The 23,847-nt window shown below is 39.8% G+C and overlaps 1 protein-coding gene across 2 annotated transcripts in view; it reads right to left on the bottom strand.

Annotated features, from left to right (window-relative positions):
* The window catches only part of clcn7 (chloride channel 7), a 64,398-nt gene that overhangs the window by 29,459 nt on the left and 11,092 nt on the right, over positions 1-23,847 (bottom strand). For both annotated transcript variants that reach the window (XM_061982097.2, XM_061982098.2), the window contains 11 exons: positions 23,466-23,531; positions 23,266-23,331; positions 17,650-17,782; positions 17,434-17,543; positions 17,292-17,372; positions 17,162-17,224; positions 10,027-10,110; positions 9,856-9,949; positions 9,430-9,494; positions 3,893-4,009; positions 3,737-3,791 (listed from right to left, as the gene is read on the bottom strand). In XM_061982097.2, the coding sequence (XP_061838081.1) occupies positions 3,737-3,791; positions 3,893-4,009; positions 9,430-9,494; positions 9,856-9,949; positions 10,027-10,110; positions 17,162-17,224; positions 17,292-17,372; positions 17,434-17,543; positions 17,650-17,782; positions 23,266-23,331; positions 23,466-23,531 (934 nt within the window). The remainder of the gene's footprint in view (positions 1-3,736; positions 3,792-3,892; positions 4,010-9,429; positions 9,495-9,855; positions 9,950-10,026; positions 10,111-17,161; positions 17,225-17,291; positions 17,373-17,433; positions 17,544-17,649; positions 17,783-23,265; positions 23,332-23,465; positions 23,532-23,847) is intronic.

The raw sequence follows: 23,847 nt of genomic DNA, 5'->3' as shown, positions 1-23,847 counted from the left end.
TAACACTTTTTTGATTTATTATTGAACTTGATGCAAGTTATAACACTTTTTTTTATTTATTATTGAACTTGATGCAAGTTATAACACTTTTATTTGATTTATTATTGAACTTGATGCAAGTTCTAACACTTTTTTTGATTTATTATTGAACGTGATGCAAGTTATAACACTTTTTTTGATTTATTATTGAACTTGATGCAAGTTATAACACTTTTGTTTTATTTATTATTGAACTTGATGGAAGTTATTTTATTTATTATTGAACTTGATGCAAGTTGTACCACAGCTGCACAGTTATTTTATTTATCATTGAACTTGGTGTTATTTTATGTTATTGAGTTTGAATGTATACTACTATATGTTACTTGATGTTCAATAAATTTGAAAATGTTAAAGCTTGGCATTAGCGCTCTGTTGGGGCAATGGCCTCACCTGCCATCATGGAAAGAAAAAAAATGTAAAAAGAAAAACAAATTAATTAAATTGTTATATGTATCCAGTGATTATACTAAAGTTATTTTCCATTTAACTTCACCAGTTTTAGATTATTTTTATTCAAAATCGCTGAATTTTCACATTTGCCGTTCAAATACTGAGAAGAGACGGTGAACAGCAGCCAGTTGAGGCACGTCACTCAGTGCCTCACCATGGACTGCGGAATGACTGGGCTAACTGCTGGCCTGCTGTGCAGTGAGACCGTATTGCTATTTGAATTATATTATACATTTCCATAGTTTAGTTAGCTGAGGTATATAATGTACAGTGTATTTTGTCAACTACTGTATGTGTGTAACGTATTTTTTGTGCTGAGCATTCATAAAACGGCTGCAAAAGACGCACTGGCGGAGGCTCGCAGTAATCCGGCCTCCTGGTGGTAGAGGGCGGTAGTGATCCCAGAGATCATTGCTCGGCCGCAGAAGAAGTGAGAACAAGCAGCAGTTAGCAAGTCAAGTGCAGCGGTCGTTTATTATTTCCTCTCGCCTGAACTTTTATTAAAAACATGGAGGATTACATATGTAAAATAAAACAGTTTTCTAAACTGGACTTTAAATCGAAGCAGGAGGTAATAATCAAAGGTAGACCAACAGAAGACCCGTTCTTTTCAAACGGCGTGGTACACACGTAAAGGCTGGCTGTGTGGATGTCCAGCAAGAAAGGTAAGACCATAATAATGTTTTTTTTTTATTAAATGTGCTTTTTTGTGTGCTACAGTTTGTATGTGTAAAGAATGCTGGTATGAGCTTTTAAACATAACCCGTTAACTGCTGCCAATCAAATGGTGAATAAGATACTCTTTAGGGTTCATATGTTTGTAAATCTAACTGTGATGAAGTCAGTGCCTCACCAGCCATCAACCTCACCGCACGTCACTGGTAGTGTTTTACTTCCTATTTTGGTGGCTTTTTCTCTTTTTTTGGTATTTTCCTGTAGCAGTTTCATGTCTTCCTTTGAGTGGTATGTCCCGCATCTACTTTGTTTTAGCAATCAAGAACATTTCAGTTGTTTGTATCCTTCTTTGTGGGGACATTGTTGATTGTCATGTCATGTTCGGATGTACATTGTCTTTGCTCCACAGTAAGTCTTTGCTGTCGTCCAGCATTCTGTTTTTGTTTACTTTGTAGCCAGTTCAGTTTTAGTTTTGTTCTACATGGCCTTCCCTAAGCTTCAATGCCTTTTCTTAGGGGCACTCACCTTTTGTTTATTTTTGGTTTAAGCATTAGACACCTTTTTACCTGCACGCTGCCTCCCGCTGTTCCCGACATTTACAAAGCAATTAGCTACCGGCTGCCACCTACTGATATGGAAGAGTATTACACGGTTACTCTGCCGAGCTCTAGACAGCACCGACACTCAACAACAACACATCATTTGCAGACTATAACTACTTGTGTGCGAAAAATATTTGAACTCAAATAGGTGAAACTAGATAATCTCCCACGGCACACCAGACTGTATCTCACAGTGGTTGAAAAACACTGCTCTATACAGGTAAAAGCCATTAAATTAGAATATTTTGAAAAACTTGATTTATTTCAGTAATTGCATTCAAAAGGTGTAACTTGTACATTATATTTATTCATTGCACACAGACTGATGCATTCAAATGTTTATTTCATTTAATTTTGATGATTTGAAGTGGCAACAAATGAAAATCCAAAATTCCGTGTGTCACAAAATTAGAATATTACTTAAGGCTAATACAAAAAAGGGATTTTTAGAAATGTTGGCCAACTGAAAAGTATGAAAATGAAAAATATGAGCATGTACAATACTCAATACTTGGTTGGAGCTCCTTTTGCCTCAATTACTGCGTTAATGCGGCGTGGCATGGAGTCGATGAGTTTCTGGCACTGCTCAGGTGTTATGAGAGCCCAGGTTGCTCTGATAGTGGCCTTCAACTCTTCTGCGTTTTTGGCTCTGGCATTCTGCATCTTCCTTTTCACAATACCCCACAGATTTTCTATGGGGCTAAGGTCAGGGGAGTTGGCGGGCCAATTTAGAACAGAAATACCATGGTCCGTAAACCAGGCACGGGTAGATTTTGCGCTGTGTGCAGGCGCCAAGTCCTGTTGGAACTTGAAATCTCCATCTCCATAGAGCAGGTCAGCAGCAGGAAGCATGAAGTGCTCTAAAACTTGCTGGTAGACGGCTGCGTTGACCCTGGATCTCAGGAAACAGAGTGGACCGACACCAGCAGATGACATGGCACCCCAAACCATCACTGATGGTGGAAACTTTACACTAGACTTCAGGCAACGTGGATCCTGTGCCTCTCCTGTCTTCCTCCAGACTCTGGGACCTCGATTTCCAAAGGAAATGCAAAATTTGCTTTCGTCAGAAAACATGACAGGACGGTCCACTCTGTTTCCTGAGATCCAGGGTCTACGGAGATGGAGATTTCAAGTTCCAACAGGACTTGGCGCCTGCACACAGCGCAAAATCTACCCGTGCCTGGTTTACGGACCATGGTATTTCTGTTCTAAATTGGCCCGCCAACTCCCCTGACCTTAGCCCCATAGAAAATCTGTGGGGTATTGTGAAAAGGAAGATGCAGAATGCCAGACCCAAAAACGCAGAAGAGTTGAAGGCCACTATCAGAGCAACCTGGGCTCTCATAACACCTGAGCAGTGCCAGAAACTCATCGACTCCATGCCACGCCGCATTAACGCAGTAATTGAGGCAAAAGGAGCTCCAACCAAGTATTGAGTATTGTACATGCTCATATTTTTCATTTTCATACTTTTCAGTTGGCCAACATTTCTAAAAATCCCTTTTTTGTATTAGCCTTAAGTAATATTCTAATTTTGTGACACACGGAATTTTGGATTTTCATTTGTTGCCACTTCAAATCCATCCATCCATCCATCCATCATCTTCCGCTTATCCGAGGTCGGGTCGCGGGGGCAGCAGTTTAAGCAGGGAAGCCCAGACTTCCCTCTCCCCAGCCACTTCAAATCATCAAAATTAAATGAAATAAACATTTGAATGCATCAGTCTGTGTGCAATGAATAAATATAATGTACAAGTTACACCTTTTGAATGCAATTACTGAAATAAATCAAGTTTTTCAAAATATTCTAATTTACTGGCTTTTACCTGTATATTACAGCATGACGTGACGTCAGTTCGAGGTGCCTTTTTTACAAAATAAATGGCCCCTTTGACTTTTTACCATGCCATTCCTCGGTGCAGTATTTGAATGGATTATTGATACTGCAGAAACAAATAGTTTACCTATTGCTCCCATGGCGATGAACAAAGGGATTTCATAGAGGTAATAGGCCACACTCTGGGGGGGAAAAAAAAAAGGACAAAAATCCCGTCGTTATTTATTTTCATTCAACATAAACACAAAAGGCTATCATGTATTTTGGACATTTATGTCCTTACATCGTTCTCGAAGCGTCCAAAGTTGATGAGACCGGGGTTGGAAAGGTCACCGGGGTTTTTGTGATAGATACTCAGGAAGAAATTCAAGGTGAAGGTCGAGATCATGGAGGCAAAGAACTGCAGATGAGAAAGAGAGAAGTCACAAATGTAATCATATTTAATGACCTGTGCATTAATAACAAGAAAAGCACATTTGAGAATGCAGACCTACATCAGGCCCGACTAATAAAGTTGTGAATCCAGATCGCTGTGAAAATGGAATCACTTGTTTCTTAACCTATTTCTGACATTTGCTGAAAGTTGAATAAATAACCATTGAGCTATCTGTAGAGGAATGAAAGAAACTGCGGCAACCCTCTGGTTAGACACCCACTATTTTTGCCTCTGTGGGTGGAGACGGGGTATCTCGCAATGCACACACAAAAGTAGAGGCTTGTAACATAGACGTAAGGTATCGTAGCAGAATTGATCAGATCTAATCTTGTTCCTTATCTCCATCCATCCATTCATTTGCTACCGCTTGTCCCTTTCTGGAGTCGCGGGGGGTGCCGGAGCCCGGGCATTTCCTGAAAGTTTCATTAAAACTGGCTGTAACTTTTTGAGTTATGTTGTTTTACAAACTTCCCTGGCCAGAACGTGCCAGTGCATGTGCGAGCACAATGTGGGCTTCCACTTTGTGGATCATTTTGAGTCATTGTGGCTATTTTCACTGTGCCAGTATTAAGAACAATCTTATTGTGAATTCAACACATCTAGGTTGGGCGTCTGAGTGTGAAATAGTCCTTGGCGGATGACTCATTAGCTCCCTGCAGGATACCAGGAGACACTGTACCAACTTTGGACTAATATTTATATTATTGGCATACCTGCCAACTTTTGAAATCAGAAAAACCTAGTAGCCAGGGTCCAGGGGCCGCAGGCCCCGGTAGGTCCAGGACAAAGTCCTGGTGGGGGGTTCAGGTTCGCCTCCCGACGTAAAATGATTGATTGCATTCAGACAGGTTAAAATGTTGCTAAAACCATCACTTTTCTATCAGTCACAGTGACTTTTCAAAACAAAAATATTACAGCAAAAATCATATGGGTTGATTGACATGTTTATTCTGTAAGCTAACTTCAATAGTTTGAAATTATTTTGACAGTTAATGCCAGTTATCCTGTCAACCTCTCACAAGACTTCAATTTGTTAATAGAAAGTATAAACAGTATAAACAATTTTTACAGTAAACAAATGGTAAAACAGTACTAAACAATTCCATTAAAAAAAAAAATTGGTGTCATTATTAACTTTCTGTCCAAGCTTGTATAATCTACTGCCTTGTTCAATTGTAAAAAATATTCTGTGCCTAAAATTCACATTTCCATCACAATTATCATACTGTAAACATGGTAAGCTAACTTCATTCAAATTAATAGTCCTGTCAATAGCATGGAATTACAATTCAAATGTCGTTTTTTTGTAAGCCTTTCAAAAGAATTCAAAATATGAAAAATTAATGAAAATTAATTGAAGCCATCAGACACTTGAAAAGTGGCACATCACATCTCTAATGTAATCATTTGAACTTTTCAACAGAAATAGCACTGCAAAAATATTAAGGACAGACTTCTGTATTTTGGTAGTTATGCTGTCAACATTTAACAAGATTTCTTCAACTTGGACTTGAAAGCATAAATAGTATAAACACTTTTAACAGTATAACAGTACTAAACAATTCCAATAGATAACATTGGTGTCATTACCTTTTTGTTTGCTCAATTATTGCCTCCGTAAATAAAACTTCGGCATTTATCACATCCAAAGAATCTGTTTGGGCGACGAAAAACGTTGAAAGTTTTCCACTTGTATCGCTAGCAACGGCATTAGACTTGTGTTTTTTTGTCCCAACGTGGTCTTTTACATCGCTAATTCCTCCGTGTCCGATCGAAAAATCTTGTCTGCACAAGGTGCAATTCGCGTAGTTTTCACCCTTTTTGGAACGGATAATTATTCCCGGGTAGGCTTTTGAATATTCTTCACGGAATGACTGCAGTTTTCTTTTCGGTTTAAGACTGGTGTTGTACCGAAATATGTTACCCATCAGAATTTGTAACTCCAGGGGGCGATGTTCCCATGGCGTTTGTTTGATGGTTAAACGGCAAGCCCAAAGAGGAGGAGAAGAAGAACGCTTGCGTAAATGGCGTAAACTATCCTTAATGCTGAAACGTCAGTTGTCAGAATTTCAGCATTAATAAATGACACATATTCTGGAAATCAATGACTTGCTTTCATTATAGTATGAGTCCATTGTATCAGCTGTTGATTCTCTCTCACACACATACATTTTCCGGATTAAAAGCTATCATGGAATGAAACGTCAGTTGTCAGAATTTCAGCATTAATAAATTACACATTCTGGAAATCAATGACTTACTTTCATTATAGTATGAGTCCATTGTTATTATTAATGCTGAAATTCTGACAACTGACGTTTCAGCATTAAGGATAGTTTACACCATTTACGCAAGCATTCTTCTTCTCCTCCTCTTTGGGTTTGCCGTTTAACCATCAAACAAACGTCATGGGAACATCGCCCCCTGGAGTTACAAATTCCGATGGGTAACAGATTTCGGTACAACAACTCGTATGCGATTTTTCTCCGGCTGATTCCATGATCGTTCGTTCGTTTGGAAACAATGGCCTCGTGCTTGGCAGCGGTGCTATAAATAGCCTCGCGCATGGCATTCGGAATGGCTCGATAGGAAGTTACGGGAAGCAGTGTCGATTGTCATTGTTGAATAAAACTTAAATTATTATTATTATTTTTTTTTTTTTAATTAATGAAAACCCGTATTTTTTATCACTGCAACCGTAACCCGGAATAGGTTGATGAAAACCGTACTAATTACGGGAAAACCGGAGTAGTTGGCAGGTATGATATATATATATATATATATATATATATATATATATATATATATATATATATATATATATATATATATATAAAATAAATACTTGAATTTCAGTGTTCATTTACAAACTACAACTCACAAACACTTTAGAGTTAGGCTCCACCATCAGAATGTGTACTTAAACTTATAAAGATCACATGGATATTATTCAGTGAGTTGATTCACCAAAACTAACCTGTTATACAGGAGGAAAAAGCACACAGGACGTTTCAATTTTTCACAGACTGGTCGCGCTCATCAGAATGACAAGCCACTTCCGGTCTGCAGGTGATAGCATTCAATTGGGAAGAAACGCCCTACTGCCCCCTACTGACCAATGTGAATACTGATAAATGTGTAATGACAGCTCCAAAAACGAATTCAAACCACAAAATAAACTAAATAAATCAACACAAAAATGTGACACATTATGGGTGGGTCACATATGCATGTACAGTAGATGGCAGTATTGTCCTGTTTAAAAGTGTCACAACATTGCTGTTTACGGCAGACGAACTGCTTTACGGTAGACACTGTTGTTGTGTGTTGTCAACACGTCATTCAGGTCCGCCTGAATTTCGGGAGTTTTTCGGGAGAAAATTTGTCCCGGGAGGTTTTCGGGAGAGGCGCTGAATTTCGGGAGTCTCCCGGAAAATCCGGGAGGGTTGGCAAGTATGTACCGTATTTTCCGCACTATTAGCCGCACTTAAAAACCACAAATTTACTCAAAAGCTGACAGTGCGGCTTATAACCCGGTGCGCTTTATATATGGATTAATATTAAGATTCATTTTCATAAAGTTTCGGTCTCGCAACTACGGTAAACAGCCGCCATCTTTTTTCCCCGTAGAAGAGGAAGTGCTTCTTCTTCTATGCAAGCAACCGCCAAGGTAAGCACCCGCCCCCATAGAACAGGAAGCGCTTCTTCTTCTACTGTAAGCAACCACCCGCCCGCGTAGAAGAAGAAAAAGAGCGCGGATATTACCGTACGTTTAATTTCCTTTGTGTGTTTACATCTGTAAAGACCACAAAATGGCTCCTACTAAGCGACAGGGATCCGGTTCATGAAAAGACGCAATCTCTCCATCCGCACACGGATTACTATTTCACAGCAACTGATATTCCTGTGAACCGCACTGTGGATACAACGGGAGCACGTACGGTGAATATTCGCACCACAGGGAATGAGAAGTCATCCTTCACTGTGGTTCTAGCTTGCCATGCTAATGAAACTTCCACCCATGGTGATATTCAAAAGGAAGACCTTGCCAAAAGAGACCTTTCCAGCCGGCGTCATCATAAAAGCTAACTCGAAGGGATGGATGAAGAAAAGATGAGCGAGTGGTTAAGGTAAGTTTAAGTTTACGCGAAGAGGCCGGGTGGCTTTCTTCACGCAGCTCCGTCCATGTTGATATATGATTCCATGCGCGCCCACATCACGCTGGTTTTAATATATTATTAAAGTTTGACTGACCTATTTGACTGTTTTTTTGACATTCCTTTAGCGCAGTTAGATGCGGCTTACAACACGGGGCGGCTTATAGGTGGACAAAGTTTTGAAATATGCCGTTCATTGAAGGCGCGGCTTATAACCCAGGGCGCCTTATGGTGCGGAAAATACGGTATATATATAGATATATATATATATATATATATATATATATAAATAAAATAAATACTTGAATTTCAGTGTTCATTTACAAACTACAACTCACAAACACTTTAGAGTTAGGCTCCACCATCAGAATGTGTACTTAAACTTATAAAGATCACATGGATATTATTCAGTGAGTTGATTCACCAAAACTAACCTGTTATACAGGAGGAAAAAGCACACAGGACGTTTCAATTGTTCACAGACTGGTCGCGCTCATCAGAATGACAAGCCACTTCCGGTCTGCAGGTGATAGCATTCAATTGGGAAGAAACGCCCTACTGCCCCCTACTGACCAATGTGAATACTGATAAATGTGTAATGACAGCTCCAAAAACGAATTCAAACCGCAAAATAAACTAAATAAATCAACACAAAAATGTGACACATTATGGGTGGGTCACATATGCATGTACAGTAGATGGCAGTATTGTCCTGTTTAAAAGTGTCACAACATTGCTGTTTACGGCAGACGAACTGCTTTACGGTAGACACTGTTGTTGTGTGTTGTCAACACGTCATTCAGGTCCGCCTGAATTTCGGGAGTTTTTCGGGAGAAAATTTGTCCCGGGAGGTTTTCGGAAGAGGCGCTGAATTTCGGGAGTCTCCCGGAAAATCCGGGATGGTTGGCAAGTATGTAGTATTGGCTCAATATTGGTATCGACTAATACCCAAGACTCCAATATTGGTATCGTATCAGAAGTTGAAAGTTGTACCAGTAAAAAGGAATGTAATGTAAAGTTATGTAGGGTCAGAATTACTATTGTGGTGGAGTGTGAATGTCTGTCAGTTTTCTCAACATGTTATCTAAATTTTGATTTGCACGTGCACCAAAATATTATGGGTTCTTCCTGAGCACATGTGGAATCTATCCAAAAGATTCCATCAAAGGGGGCCAGTTTCTGCATAATCCTGCAAAAATATGACTGAAAAGAAAAGATGCGACTTACGATCCTCCATGTCAGCATCTGGTTCCAGAAGGAAGCTCCCTCTTCCAGAGAGAATAGTACGCCACCTGTTCACCAAAGAACAAAAAAAACAACCTTTAATCCAAAGCTAATTCCGTTTTGTTATTGTACCAGTGGGCCGAGGACAGTTTGACACACATTTCCGTCACTCTGGGAACATTTTTGTCACAAAAGGCAGAAGCAAATGGAGGTGAGTAACATGACAGAGTTGTCATACTTGTCAGTATAATAGCAGTGTGCACTTCAAACTGCTGCTTTAAAGACACTTATGATAATGCTACTTCTTAATGGACGCATCGTTTTACTATTTTCCTTTCTTCCTGATTTAGCCTGCATCAACTGTGGTTGGAAAGAGTTCTAAATAAACAGGCACTGAGATTTGAGGCTATTTCTTATCACTGATTTTACCAACTGGTGCTCCAAAAGCAGCCGAGACTCCGGCAGCAGCCCCGGCGGAAACAAAGTCCCTTTTTTCCGTGTCTCTCCGGAAGTATTCAAAAATCTGCAAGGACACAAACGCTAGATATACAACCATTTTTTTCAACAAAATCATGACTTGACAACTACACACACACACACCTTAAAGTCTCTTTTCAAAGAGGTGCTTCGGCCTTGGGAGACTCCAGCAGCTACGACTGCCCCAGAGTGGATCATTGGACCTTCCTAAAGGATTGTGGGAAGACAATAAAATAGATCTGTTACTTGTAGGCAGAGGTGGGTAGTAACGCGCTACATTTACTCCGTTACATCTACTTGAGTAACTTTTGGGATAAATTGTACTTCTAAGAGTAGTTTTAATGCAACATACTTTTACTTAAGTATATTTATAGAGAAGGAACGGTACTTTTACTCCGCTACTTTTATCTACATTCAGCTCGCTACTCGCTACTAATTTTTATCGATCTGTTAATGCACGCTGTGTTTGTTTTGGTCTGTCAGACAGACCTTCAAAGTGCCTGCCTTACTGGTGACGTTTCACTTCGTTCCACCAATCAGATGTAGTCACTGGTGACGTTGGACCAATTAAACAGAGCCAGGCGGTCACATGACCTGACTTAAACAAGTTGAAAAACTTATTGGGGTGTTACCATTTAGTGGTCAATTGTACGGAATATGTACTGTACTGTGCAATCTACTAATAAAAGTTCCAATCAATCAATCAAAAGTGTGAAGGAAAAAAGATACTTTTATTTCAACCGTACTTCCCGTCAAAAGCCTAAAGACTGACTGCACAGTTCCTGTCTTCACAATAAAAGTGCCGCTCCATCGCGCCTGCGCTTTCAAAACAAGAGTCTCCGAAAGCCAGCGCAAACAAGCTAGCAAGCTAAGGAGTTTGACGCCAATGTATTTCTTGTAAAGTGTATAAAAACGAATATGGAAGCTGGACAAATAAGATGCCAAAAACCAACCACTTTCATGTGGTATTAGACAGAAAGGAGGAACTTTTTTTCTCCTCCATTTGAAAACGTGGACGCTATCAGCACTACTGTCTGATTACAATCAACGCAAGTCATCAGAATCAGGTAATACACCAACTTATATTCTAGTCTTCATGAAAGAAAGGAATCTATATGTTAAACATGCATGTATATTCATTAAAACATCTTTAACATGTAAACAAAAACAGCAAAATAAATATACCGTATATAAATTATATACTGTATATATCAATGTATATATATATATATATATATATATATATATATATATATATATATATATATATATATATATATATATATATGTGTGTGTGTGTGTGTGTGTGTATGTTACTCATCAGTTACTCAGTACTTGAGTAGTTTTTTCACAACTTACTTTTTACTTTTACTCAAGTAAATATTTGGGTGACTACTCCTTACTTTTACTTGAGTAATAAATCTCTAAAGTAACAGTACTCTTACTTGAGTACAATTTCTGGCTACTCTACCCACCTCTGCTTGTAGGGTTGCAAAATTCCGGGAATATTCAAAGTTGGGGACGGCGTGGCGAAGTTGGTAGAGTGGCCGTGCCAGCAATCGGAGGGTTGCTGGTTACTGGGGTTCAATCCCCACCTTCTACCATCCTAGTCACATCCGTTGTGTCCTTGGGCAAGGCACTTCACCCTTGCTCCTGATGGCTGCTGGTTAGCGCCTTGCATGGCAGCTCCCGCCATCAGTGTGTGAATGTGTGTGTGAATGGGTGAATGTGGAAATACTGTCAAAGCGCTTTAAATACCTTGAAGGTAGAAAAGCGCTATACAAGTATAACCCATTTATCATTTATTTATTTAAAGTTGGAAACTTTCCATGGGAATTAACAGGAATATATAGGAATTCACGAGAATTAATGGGAATAAACATTGAATGCAACATGCTAGATCTTGCAGCATGATTATTAGCTAAAACAAGCTGATTTAATGCAAATTCAGTAGAATTTCAACCCTGCGCTGTGCATTCCTCCATCCCATGCACAGATAATTCCCAGCATGCTACACACTACAGCAGACTTCATCCAGTCAGGTAAGTGTTGATGATATTACTGGGGTAAATATAGCCCTGATGCTAATTTTCCTCTATGTTAAATCCCATTCATTTATGCTAACAGCGTTAGCGATCCGAATTGACCTTTTTTGTGATGTGTAAAGTTCAAGTAGCAAATAGTAAATCAAAAGGTGTAGTTTCCTCTGCCTTCTGTTCTGCTAGCCATTCTGTTGTCATACAAGAATGTAGCTTATAGTTTGATTTAGCATGCTGATTGACTGTTCATTTATTCATGTAGACCAGGGGTGCTCATTACGTCAATCGCGAGTTACCGGTCGATCTCGGAGGGTGTGTCAGTCGATCACCAGCCAGGCATTAAAAAAATAGTCCTAAAAATGAGCGATCATAAATCTTCACTATGACGTCACTTTCGTCACTTGATTGACATTCACGGCACCCGAGGGTCTTCTGAGATGACGCTGGCTGCTGCCAGCTCATTAAAATTACCGACTGGAAGGCGAGAAACACTTTATTTCAACAGACTCTGGCGCCGTACCTGTCGTCAAAACTCCAAAGACCGACTGCACAGTTGCACAGTTGCGCTAACAAAATAAGAGTCTCAGAAAGCTGGCGTGCACAAGCTAGCAAGCCACGGAGTTTGCCGACAATGTATTTCTTGTAAAGTGTATACAAAGGAGTACGGAAGCTGGACAAATAAGATGCCAAAAACCAACCACTTTCATGTGGTATTGGACAGAAAGGAGGACTTTTTTTCTCCTCCATTCGAAAATGCGGACGTTATCAGCACTACTGTCTGATTCCAATCAATGCAAGTCATCAGAATCAGGTAATACACCAACTTATATTCTTGTCTTCATGAAAGAAAGGAATCTACATGTGTTAAACATGCTTGTATTATCTTTAAACACCTTTAACTTATTAACAATATTAACTATATGTGTTAAACATGCTTGTATTATCTTTAAACACCTTTAACTTATTAACAATATTAACTATATGTGTTAAACATGCTTGTATTATCTTTAAACACCTTTAAGTTGTTAACAATATTAACTATATGTATTAAACATTCTTGTATTATCATTAAACACCTTTAATTTTTTAACAATATTAACTATGTGTTAAACATGCTTGTATTATCTTTAAACACCTTTAAGTTGTTAACAATATTAACTATATGTATTAAACATTCTTGTATTATCATTAAACACCTTTAATGTATTAACAATATTAACTATGTGTTAAACATGCTTGTATTATCATTAAACACCTTTAACTTGTTAACAATATTAACTATATGTGTTAAACATGCTTGCTTTATCTTTAAACACTTTAACTTGTTAACAATATTAACTATATGTATTAAACATACTTGTATTATCATTAAACACCTTTATTTTTTTCAACAATATGAACTATATGTGTTAAACATGCTTGCATTATCATTAAACACCTTTAACTTGTTAACAAAAACATATATTTAATAAATAAGTAAATATAAACTATATATATGAATGAGGTAGATCCCCACGACTTGATCAATTGAAAAGTAGCTCGCCTGCAGAAAAAGTGTGAGCACCCCTGATCTAGCCTATTTCTATTCATTTGTCCATCAGTCAAATATTTTTAAAGACTACTCCAATTGTTTAGCTGACTATTTATACCTGTGTGTGGCATTGCATTAGTCTTTTACAAGAATAAATGAAAGAAACAGAGACTTGAGAAGCTTAACTAAATGCTTTCATTTTATATTTTGAATGGGACTTTTTGGGGGTGGATCATTTATTTTATTCAATCAACATTGATGTTTTTTGATGTTTGATGAAGTTCTGCTCACAACAATAAATTTGTATTACAAATGCTTGCATACATGTCTGCTTATTATGACCACAAAATGTTTATCTTTATGTCTGTATATGATGGTTAGTATAAATCACCCCAAATTTCCTGTTAATTTCTATTAATTCCCATATATCTCCATTAATTCCCATGGACGTTGTCCAACTTTGAATAATCAAAAAATGGTCAATATTTCCATACTTCCCGAGCTTAACTTCCCGTGGTAAATTTCCGGAAATTGAAAGCTGAACTCTTAACGTTAATAATAAAAAAACAACGATTTGTGAATTATAACATTTCTTCATTATTATTATTCTCTATACTTTTTATTATTGAAGTACCTTGAATGTAGAATAGCGCTATACAAGTATAATCCATTTACCATCTTATTTCATTACACATTACATGACGTCACAACAGTGCTGGGAGTTAAAGAGCTGGAAAATAACATAATTTAAGCTCACTAATCAGTAGCAGGTAATTTCTCGCAGACAACTGATAGAACAAGGAGGTGTATGTCTCACTTTGGGTTAATGATAAAATATCAAATAACAATGGTGTCCAATGAGGAAGATGTATTTATCCATCCATCCATCCATCCATCTTCTTCCGCTTATCCGAGGTCGGGTCGCGGGGGCAGCAGCCTAAGCAGGGAAGCCCAGACTTCCCTCTCCCCAGCCACTTCGTCCAGCTCTTCCTGTGGGACCCCGAGGCGTTCCCAGGCCAGCCGGGAGACATAGTCTTCCCAACGTGTCCTGGGTCTTCCCCGTGGCCTCCTACCGGTTGGACGTGCCCTTAACACCTCCCTAGGGAGGCGTTCGGGTGGCATCCTGACCAGATGCCCGAACCACCTCATCTGGCTCCTCTCCATGTGGAGGAGCAGCGGCTTTACTTTGAGCTCCCCCCGGATGGCAGAGCTTCTCACCCTATCTCTAAGGGAGAGCCCCGCCACCCGGCGGAGGAAACTAATTTCGGCCGCTTGTACCCGTGATCTTGTCCTTTCGGTCATAACCCAAAGCTCATGACCATAGGTGAGGATGGGAACGTAGATCGACCGGTAAATTGAGAGCTTTGCCTTCCGGCTCAGCTCCTTCTTCACCACAACGGATCGATACAGCGTCCGCATTACTGAAGACGCCGCACCGATCCGCCGGTCGATCTCACGATTCACTCTTCCCTCACTCGTGAACAAGACTCCGAGGTACTTGAACTCCTCCACTTGGGGCAAGATCTCCTCCCCAACCCGGAGATGGCACTCCACCCTTTTCCGGGCGAGAACCATGGACTCGGACTTGGAGGTGCTGATTCTCATCCCAGTCGCTTCACACTCAGCTGCGAACCGATCCAGTGAGAGCTGAAGATCCTGGCCAGATGAAGCCATCAGGACCACATCATCTGCAAAAAGCAGAGACCTAATCCTGCAGCCACCAAACCAGATCCCCTCAACGCCTTGACTGCGCCTAGAAATTCTGTCCATAAAAGTTATGAACAGAATCGGTGACAAAGGGCAGCCTTGGCGGAGTCCAACCCTCACTGGAAACGTGTCCGACTTACTACCGGCAATGCGGACCAAGCTCTGGCACTGATCATACAGGGAGCGGACTGCCACAATCAGACAGTCCGATACCCCATACTCTCTGAGCACTCCCCACAGGACTTCCCGAGGGACACGGTCGAATGCTTTCTCCAAGTCCACAAAACACATGTAGACTGGTTGGGCAAACACCCATGCACCCTCAAGGACCCTGCCGAGAGTATAGAGCTGGTCCACAGTTCCACGACCAGGACGAAAACCACATTGTTCCTCCTGAATCCGAGGTTCGACTATCCGGCGTAGCCTCCTCTCCAGTACACCTGAATAGACCTTACCGGGAAGGCTGAGGAGTGTGATCCCACGATAGTTAGAACACACCCTCCGGTTCCCCTTCTTAAAGAGAGGAACCACCACCCCGGTCTGCCAATCCAGTGGTACCGCCCCCGAAGATGTATTTAATCTAGTTTAAACATTGTTTAAATGTTTAATTTTTAGTCTATTACGGTCTAAGTTTAGGGTTTCACAGCCATGAACATACTGTAATATTTCAACCAATTGGTCACTCATAATTAAGTCAACCAAATAATTATCTTGTGTGTGTTTTTAATTGCTCTTTAACCAAGCAAAAACATGTTTGATCCGATTGCTTGATTAACCAAACACATTTACACAACAATACTCAATTAGTAAAATATTAGCTAGCTGCAGCCCGAGTTTGAATTGGTTTGAAGTATAAGAACCCCAGAAATATAATACCGTATTTTCCGCACTAGTAGCCGCACCTAAAAACCACAAATTTACTCAAAAGCTGACAGTGCGGCTTTTAACCCGGTGCGCTTTATATATGGATTAATATTACGATTCATTTTCATAAAGTTTCGATCTCGCAACTTCGGTAAACAGCCGCCATCTTTTTTCCCGGTAGAACAGGAAGCGCTTCTTCTTCTACGCAAGCAACCGCCAAGGTAAGCACCCGCCCCCATAGAACAGGAAGCGCTTCTTCTTCTACTGTAAGCAACCACCCGCCCGCGTAGAAGAAGAAAAAGCGCGCGGATATACCGTACGTTTCATTTCCTTTGTGTGTTTACATCTGTAAAGACCACAAAATGGCTCCTACTAAGCGTCAGGGATCCGGTTCATGAAAAGACGCAATCTCTCCATCCGCACACGGATTACTATTTCACAGCAACTGATATTCCTGTGAACCGCACTGTGGATACAACGGGAGCACGTACGGTGAATATTCGCACCACAGGGAATGAGAAGTCATCCTTCACTGTGGTTCTAGCTTGCCATGCTAATGGCCAGAAACTTCCACCCATGGTGATATTCAAAAGGAAGACCTTGCCAAAAGAGACCTTTCCAGCCGGCGTCATCATAAAAGCTAACTCGAAGGGATGGATGAAGAAAAGATGAGCGAGTGGTTAAGGTAAGTTTAAGTTTACGCGAAGAGGCCGGGTGGCTTTTTTCACGCAGCTCTGTCCATGTTGATATACGTATGTTTGTGATTGCACATTTGCGTACATTTTGGGAGTGAACAGAGTTGTTAGAACGCTGGTTTTTAATATATTATTAAAGTTTGACTGACCTATCTGACTGTTTTTTTGACATTCCTTTAGCGCAGTTAGATGCGGCTTACAACACCGGGCGGCTTATAGGTGGACAAAGTTTTGAAATATGCCGTTCATTGAAGGCGCGGCTTTTAACCCAGGGCGGCTTACGGTGCGGAAAATACGGTAATTATAACATAATTCTCAATTGGAATGTTACCAACATTCAAAGTGCTCATTAAACCAAATAATGACGCCAACTGTTTCCCCAACTGATATTTTTGAACGGTTTATATTAGCAGGTTTCCTACCTTTCCAACAGCAAGTCCACCCACTACAGAGCAGATAACGCCACACACCTTCACCACCAGGGTCTGAGAAAGAAAAACAACATATAACTGCTTCTTCAAGTCATCCAACAGACTGTGTGTGTGTATATACCTTGAGTCGAACCACCCGAGGAATCTTGACTCCATTCAGGTAACATTTTATTTGAGGAATACCACTTCCTGCTGCTATAGGCTGAATAGAAATGACGTGAATATGTCACAGTACAACACATTGTGTCATATGTCAGTCTTACCTCGAAAAAGGCAACAATGATGGCGCCCACCATGACAAAGATGGAGTTAAGGACAGCCCAAAGGATGAGAGAGATGGACAGGCCACCCACTTCTGTAAACCTTTCAATATCTGTGAGGTTCAACAGTCAAGAAACACTGTGCCAGGCTCCAGAATTAGGTGCATTCATATAATGTTAAAGTATCAAACAAGTGTTTTAGAGGAAGAATCAGGATACTTTCTTTGACAACTTGGTATTTAATTCCTGCCAGCTGCTCCACCACAATGTCGATGAAACAGGCAATGAGGCCTGTCAAAAAGCCAATCAGGCCGCAGACCACCCAGCGACTGATCTCCAAACATCGAAAACCCTTCAAGAAAAAGAGCAAAAGATACAGGAAAATGTATATTAAATGGTAAATGGGTTAGAATAGAAAGTACTTTATTGATCCCTGGGGGGAATTCAGCACCACAGTTTGCTCACAATAAACAATAAACACTTAGGTATTTTTTACATGTGAATAATATAAACACAGTCTATTATACAGCATTATTCACATGTGAATAACACAAATACAGTCTATTATACAGCATTATTCACATGTGAATAATATACATACAGTCTATTATACAGCATTATTCACATGTGAATAATATAAAAAGAGTCTATTATACAGCATTATTCACATGTGAATAATATAAATACAGTCTATTATACAACATTATTCACATGTGAATAATATTAAAAGAGTCTATTATACAGCATTATTCACATGTGAATAACACAAATACAGTCTATTATACAGCATTATTCACATGTGACTAACACAAATACAGTCTATTATACAGCATTATTCACATGTGAATAATATACATACAGTCTATTATACAGCATTATTCACATGTGAATAATATACATACAGTCTATTATACAGCATTATTCACATGTGACTAACACAAATAGTCTATTATACAGCATTATTCACATGTGAATAATATAAATACAGTCTATTATACAGCATTATTCACCTGTGAATAACACAAATAGTCAATTATACAGCATTATTCGCATGTGAACAATATAAATACAGTCTATTATACAGCATTATTCACATGTGAATAACACAAATAGTCTATTATACAGCATTATTCACATGTGAATAATATAAATACAGTCTATTATACAGCATTATTCACATGTGAATAATATAAATACAGTCTATTATACAGCATTATTCACATGTGAATAATATAAATACAGTCTATTATACAGCATTATTCACATGTGAATAATATAAATACAGTCTATTATACAGCATTATTCACATGTGAATAACATAAATACAGTCTATTATACAGCATTATTCACATGTGAATAATATAAATACAGTCTATTATACAGCATTATTCACATGTGAATAATATCAATACAGTCTATTATACAGCATTATTCACATGTGAATAATATAAATACAGTCTATTATACAGCATTATTCACATGTGAATAATATCAATACAGTCTATTATACAGCATTATTCACATGTGAATAATATAAATACAGTCTATTATACAGCATTATTCACATGTGAATAATATCCATACAGTCTATTATACAGCATTATTCACATGTGAATAACATAAATACAGTCTATTATACAGCATTATTCACATGTGAATAATATCAATACAGTCTATTATACAGCATTATTCACATGTGAATAATATCAATACAGTCTATTATACAGCATTATTCACATGTGAATAACATAAATACAGTCTATTATACAGCATTATTCACATGTGAATAATATAAATACAGTCAGTTATACAGCATTATTCACATGTGAATAATATCAATACAGTCTATTATACAGTATTATTCACATTTTTCACTTGTATAGCGCTTTTCCGCCTTCAAGGTACCGGTACTCAAAGCGCTTCGACACTATTTGCACATTCACACACTGATGGCGGGAGCTGCCATCCAAGGCCCTAACAACCACCTATCAGGAGCAAAGGTGGAGTGCCTTGCTCAAGGACACAACGGACGTGACTAGGATGACAGAAGCTGGGGACAGAACCAGGAACACTCAAGTTGCTGGCATGGCCACTCTACAACCAGAGCCATGCCGTCCCCAATAGATTAGACCATACACTCACCGTGACACTTCATTAGGTACAACTGATCCAATACAAGTGGAGTACGTTGCTATTGAGATTTCATTTGTTTATGCTGATGTAGCTAATGATGGTGTAGCAACTGGACTGTTGGGTTTGTCTTAGAAGACGTTTGGCCTCTCATCCGAGTAGGCTTCATCACTTCATGCTCATAGACCTAGATTGGTCACATCTAGACTAAGACCACATCTGACCATCTAGACTAAGACTAGATCTGACCAATCTAGACTAAGACTAGCTCTGACCAATCTAGACTAAGACTAGCTCTGACCAATCTAGACTAAGACTAGCTCTGACCAATCCAGACTAAGACTAGCTCTGACCCACTAAGTCTTGATGTGACCAATCTAAGTCTATGAGCATGAAGTGATGAAGCCTACTCGGATGAGAGGTGAAACCTCTTCTAAGACAAACCAAACAGTCCAGTTGCTATCGATTGAATGCTTTGAGAAAACAAATATTGTATTGATGTTTTACCCGTTTTATACCACGCCGACTTAAAAGTAGACACAAGCTGGCAGTAATAGCACATACTCAGACCCCTTTGTCAAATTACTGTACTGTTTTATATTGGTTCAATCCCGGGCTCGGGTTCTTTTCTGTGTTGAGTTTGCATGTTCTCCCCTTGACTGCGTGGGTTCCCCCCAGGTACTCTGGCTTCCTCCCACCTCCAAAGACAAGCACCTGGGGATAGGCCCCTCCCACCTCCAAAGACAAGCACCTGGAGATAGACCCCTCCCACCTCCAAAGACATGCACCTGGGGATAGGCTGATTGGCAACACTAAATGGTCCCTAGTGTGTGAATGTTGTCTATCTGTGTTGGCCCTGTGATGGGGAGGTGACTTGTCCAGGGTGTACCCCGCCTTCCACCCGAATGCAGCTGGGATAGGCTCCAGCACCCCCACGACCCCGAGAGGGATAAGCGGTAGAAAATGGATGGATGGATGGAATAGTAATGATTAATTAAAGCTGCAAGCAGCATTGGTCGGGCCCGCATATTTGGCAGGTGCTAGTCCTAAATGTCCCAATACTTTTGTCCAGTGATAGTCATAAGTGTCCCAATACTTTTGTCTACTTTTAGTCTGAAGTGTCCCAAGACTTTTGTCTAGTGTACCTACCTTGTCTACATTGTGTGGGCACGCTGGTGCTTCCTGCTTTTAAGCAGCCATCTTAAAAAAACATCAGCGCAGCTGGTCTTTGAAGGGTCATAAAATCAAAACCGGAGCAGTTAGAAAAAAAGCGCTTCTGTCATTGTAATCACAAGGGTTCAATCTCTCTCCTGTGTTAGTTTGAAGGTGAAACGACAAACGCGCTCAGAGGAGATAGTTTTTGAAGGAAGGTGACCGGTTTTTACAAAAAATTTGTTTTGAAGGGGGAATAGCAAACTTCCTGTTGATTTTTGCTGGGGGGTTGTCAATTTATGAAATGTAGGTCTAAGTGAGACCTACATAGAGGTTTTTGTTTCATGTCTCTCCGACCTTCCCAGTGGGAGTTACAGGCAGTTTTGTCATTTTTTTCTTCCGAGGAGCAGTTTTTTTTTGCGTTTTATTAAAAAATTGCAGTAGAGCGCAATTTTGAGATTTGGGGTTAGGTTTTTTTTTTTTTAGATCGCAATGTTTGCCAGTCCTGATGTGTGCGTTCAGTTTGGTGAGTTTTGAAGCATTTTAAGGGGGTCAAAATACAGCTCAAAGAGGCAAAAGTGACTGTTTTTAGTACTTTTTTGTCTTGAAGGGGGAATTGCCAACTTCCTGTAGATTCTTGCCCGAGGAAATTAATTAAGGAAAAGTAGGCCTAAGTGAGACCTACATGGAGTTTTTTGTTTCATGTCTCTATGACATTCCTACTGGGAGTTAGAGGCAGTTTTCTTCCTAGAGGGCGCTAGAGCGCAATTTTTAATTTTGGGGTTTGGTTTTTTTATTAAAAGGCAATTTTTGGAGGTCCTGATGTGTGTTAAATTTGGTGAGTTTTGAAGTATGTTATGGGGGTCAAATTACAGCGCAAAGCTGCAAAGTGCGGAAGAATAATAATAAAGAATAAAACCTTACAAATTCAATAGGTCCTTATGTCCCATTGCATAAGGACTCCCTTTGGGAGTCCTTATACAATGGGCCATGCGGGCCCTAATTATAATTACAAAAAGGAGTCTGGGGACATTCTTCGTGTTTATTACACTTCAAAAGTGTCCTGTGTCTTAAACATTTATTTATGTTACAACACATTCACCCCTGCATGTTAAGAGCATTTGTGAACTGTTGAAAGTGATCTATTTTGGAATTTTTTGTTTGGTAAATGAAAGATTATCATCAGGTGTCAATACCTCTGAGTCGAGGGCATTGGACAGAGTTGCATTCAATCAACTTTTGAATTTCTGAATTTGCTTTAACTTCAAAAGGTGCAGGATTGCAACAACAATTGGATGACAAATACCGTATTTTCCGCACTATTAGCCGCACCTAAAAACCACAAATTTACTCAAAAGCTGACAGTGCGACTTATAACCCGGTGCGCTTTATATATGGATTAATATTAAGATTCATTTTCATAAAGTTTCGGTCTCGCAACTACGGTAAACAGCCGCCATCTTTTTTCCCCGTAGAAGAGGAAGTGCTTCTTCTTCTACGCAAGCAACCGCCAAGGTAAGCACCCGCCCCCATAGAAGAGGAAGCGCTTCTTCTTCTACTGTAAGCAACCACCCGCCCGCGTAGAAGAAGAAGAAGAAGCGCGCGGATATTACGTTTCATTTCCTTTGTGTGTTTACATCTGTAAAGACCACAAAATGGCTCCTACTAAGCGACAGGTTTCCGGTTCATGAAAAGACGCAATCTCTCCATCCGCACACGGACTACTATTTCACAGCAACTGCCTAAAGACTTTCAAGAAAAGCTGGCTACTTTCCGTGCATATTGTAAAAACAAGATAGCTGAAAAAAAGATCCGGCCAGAGAACATTATCAACATGGACGAGGTTCCACTGACTTTTGATATTCCTGTGAACCGCACTGTGGATACAACGGGAGCACGTACGGTGAATATTCGCACCACAGGGAATGAGAAGTCATCCTTCACTGTGGTTCTAGCTTGCCATGCTAATGGCCAGAAACTTCCACCCATGGTGATATTCAAAAGGAAGACCTTGCCAAAAGAGACCTTTCCAGCCGGCGTCATCATAAAAGCTAACTCGAAGGGATGGATGGATGAAGAAAAGATGAGCGAGTGGTTAAGGGAAGTTTACGCGAAGAGGCCGGGTGGCTTTTTTCACGCAGCTCCGTCCATGTTGATATACGACTCCATGCGCGCCCACATCACGCTGGTTTTTAATATATTATTAAAGTTTGACTGACCTATCTGACTGTTTTTTTGACATTCCTTTAGCGCAGTTAGATGCGGCTTATAACACTGGGCGGCTTATAGGTGGACAAAGTTTTGAAATATGCCGTTCATTGAAGGCGCGGCTTATAACCCAGGGCGGCTTATGGTGCGGAAAATACAGTACTTTCTATGAATGTTGTCATTCATCCAGGTCATTGTAATCTCAGGGCATTCAACCGACAGCATTGGACAGAGTTGCGCAAAAAAAAAGCAGGGACTGGATACATTTGAGGGAATTGGTGCGATTGCGAATTCCTGGAAGGACTGTAAAAAGGAACCAACACAGGGTATTTCCAACTCACTCACCATGTAACTCATCCGCCTCTCTTCCTCTAAAAACAACTGGTTCTCGATGTTGTCGTAGTCGAGACTCTAAAAAACACAGAAAGCAATATAAATACATCTTTTAGTATGCAGAGTTTTAAATGTCTAAAATATCATCAAACAATAAGAGAAGACAATCAATCTGCTATAGGATGCAAAACTCCAAATGATTGTTTTGTTACCTCGTATTTGAGTGACAGCAGCTTCTCATTATGAGGGATTTCTTTGGGACGACCCCGCACAGAATCCTGCAAGGGAAAAGTAAACAAACCCTAAACACAAATCATCACAACACTGACATCAGCACTCACACAAAAGCGGATAGAAAATCTTTCATTTAACTTTTACGTTATGGCATCTTACCGCACTTTAATAAACTCACAGACTGACTCGCGCCAGCTAACATGAAAACAAGAGCCATTAACATCTTTCCCCATTAAGAAACAATATACCCAATCTAAATTGCACATTGAACCAACAAGCTGTGCTCTTGCTTAGTACAGACTGACCGTTCTATACGAAGAGGAATACGAAGAGATGAACAGAGTAGAACACCCGACACAA

This window comes from Nerophis lumbriciformis, linkage group LG24, assembly GCF_033978685.3.
Source record: "Nerophis lumbriciformis linkage group LG24, RoL_Nlum_v2.1, whole genome shotgun sequence".
Classification (NCBI taxonomy): domain Eukaryota; kingdom Metazoa; phylum Chordata; class Actinopteri; order Syngnathiformes; family Syngnathidae; genus Nerophis; species Nerophis lumbriciformis.
This window is presented reverse-complemented; position numbering and strand designations above follow the sequence as displayed.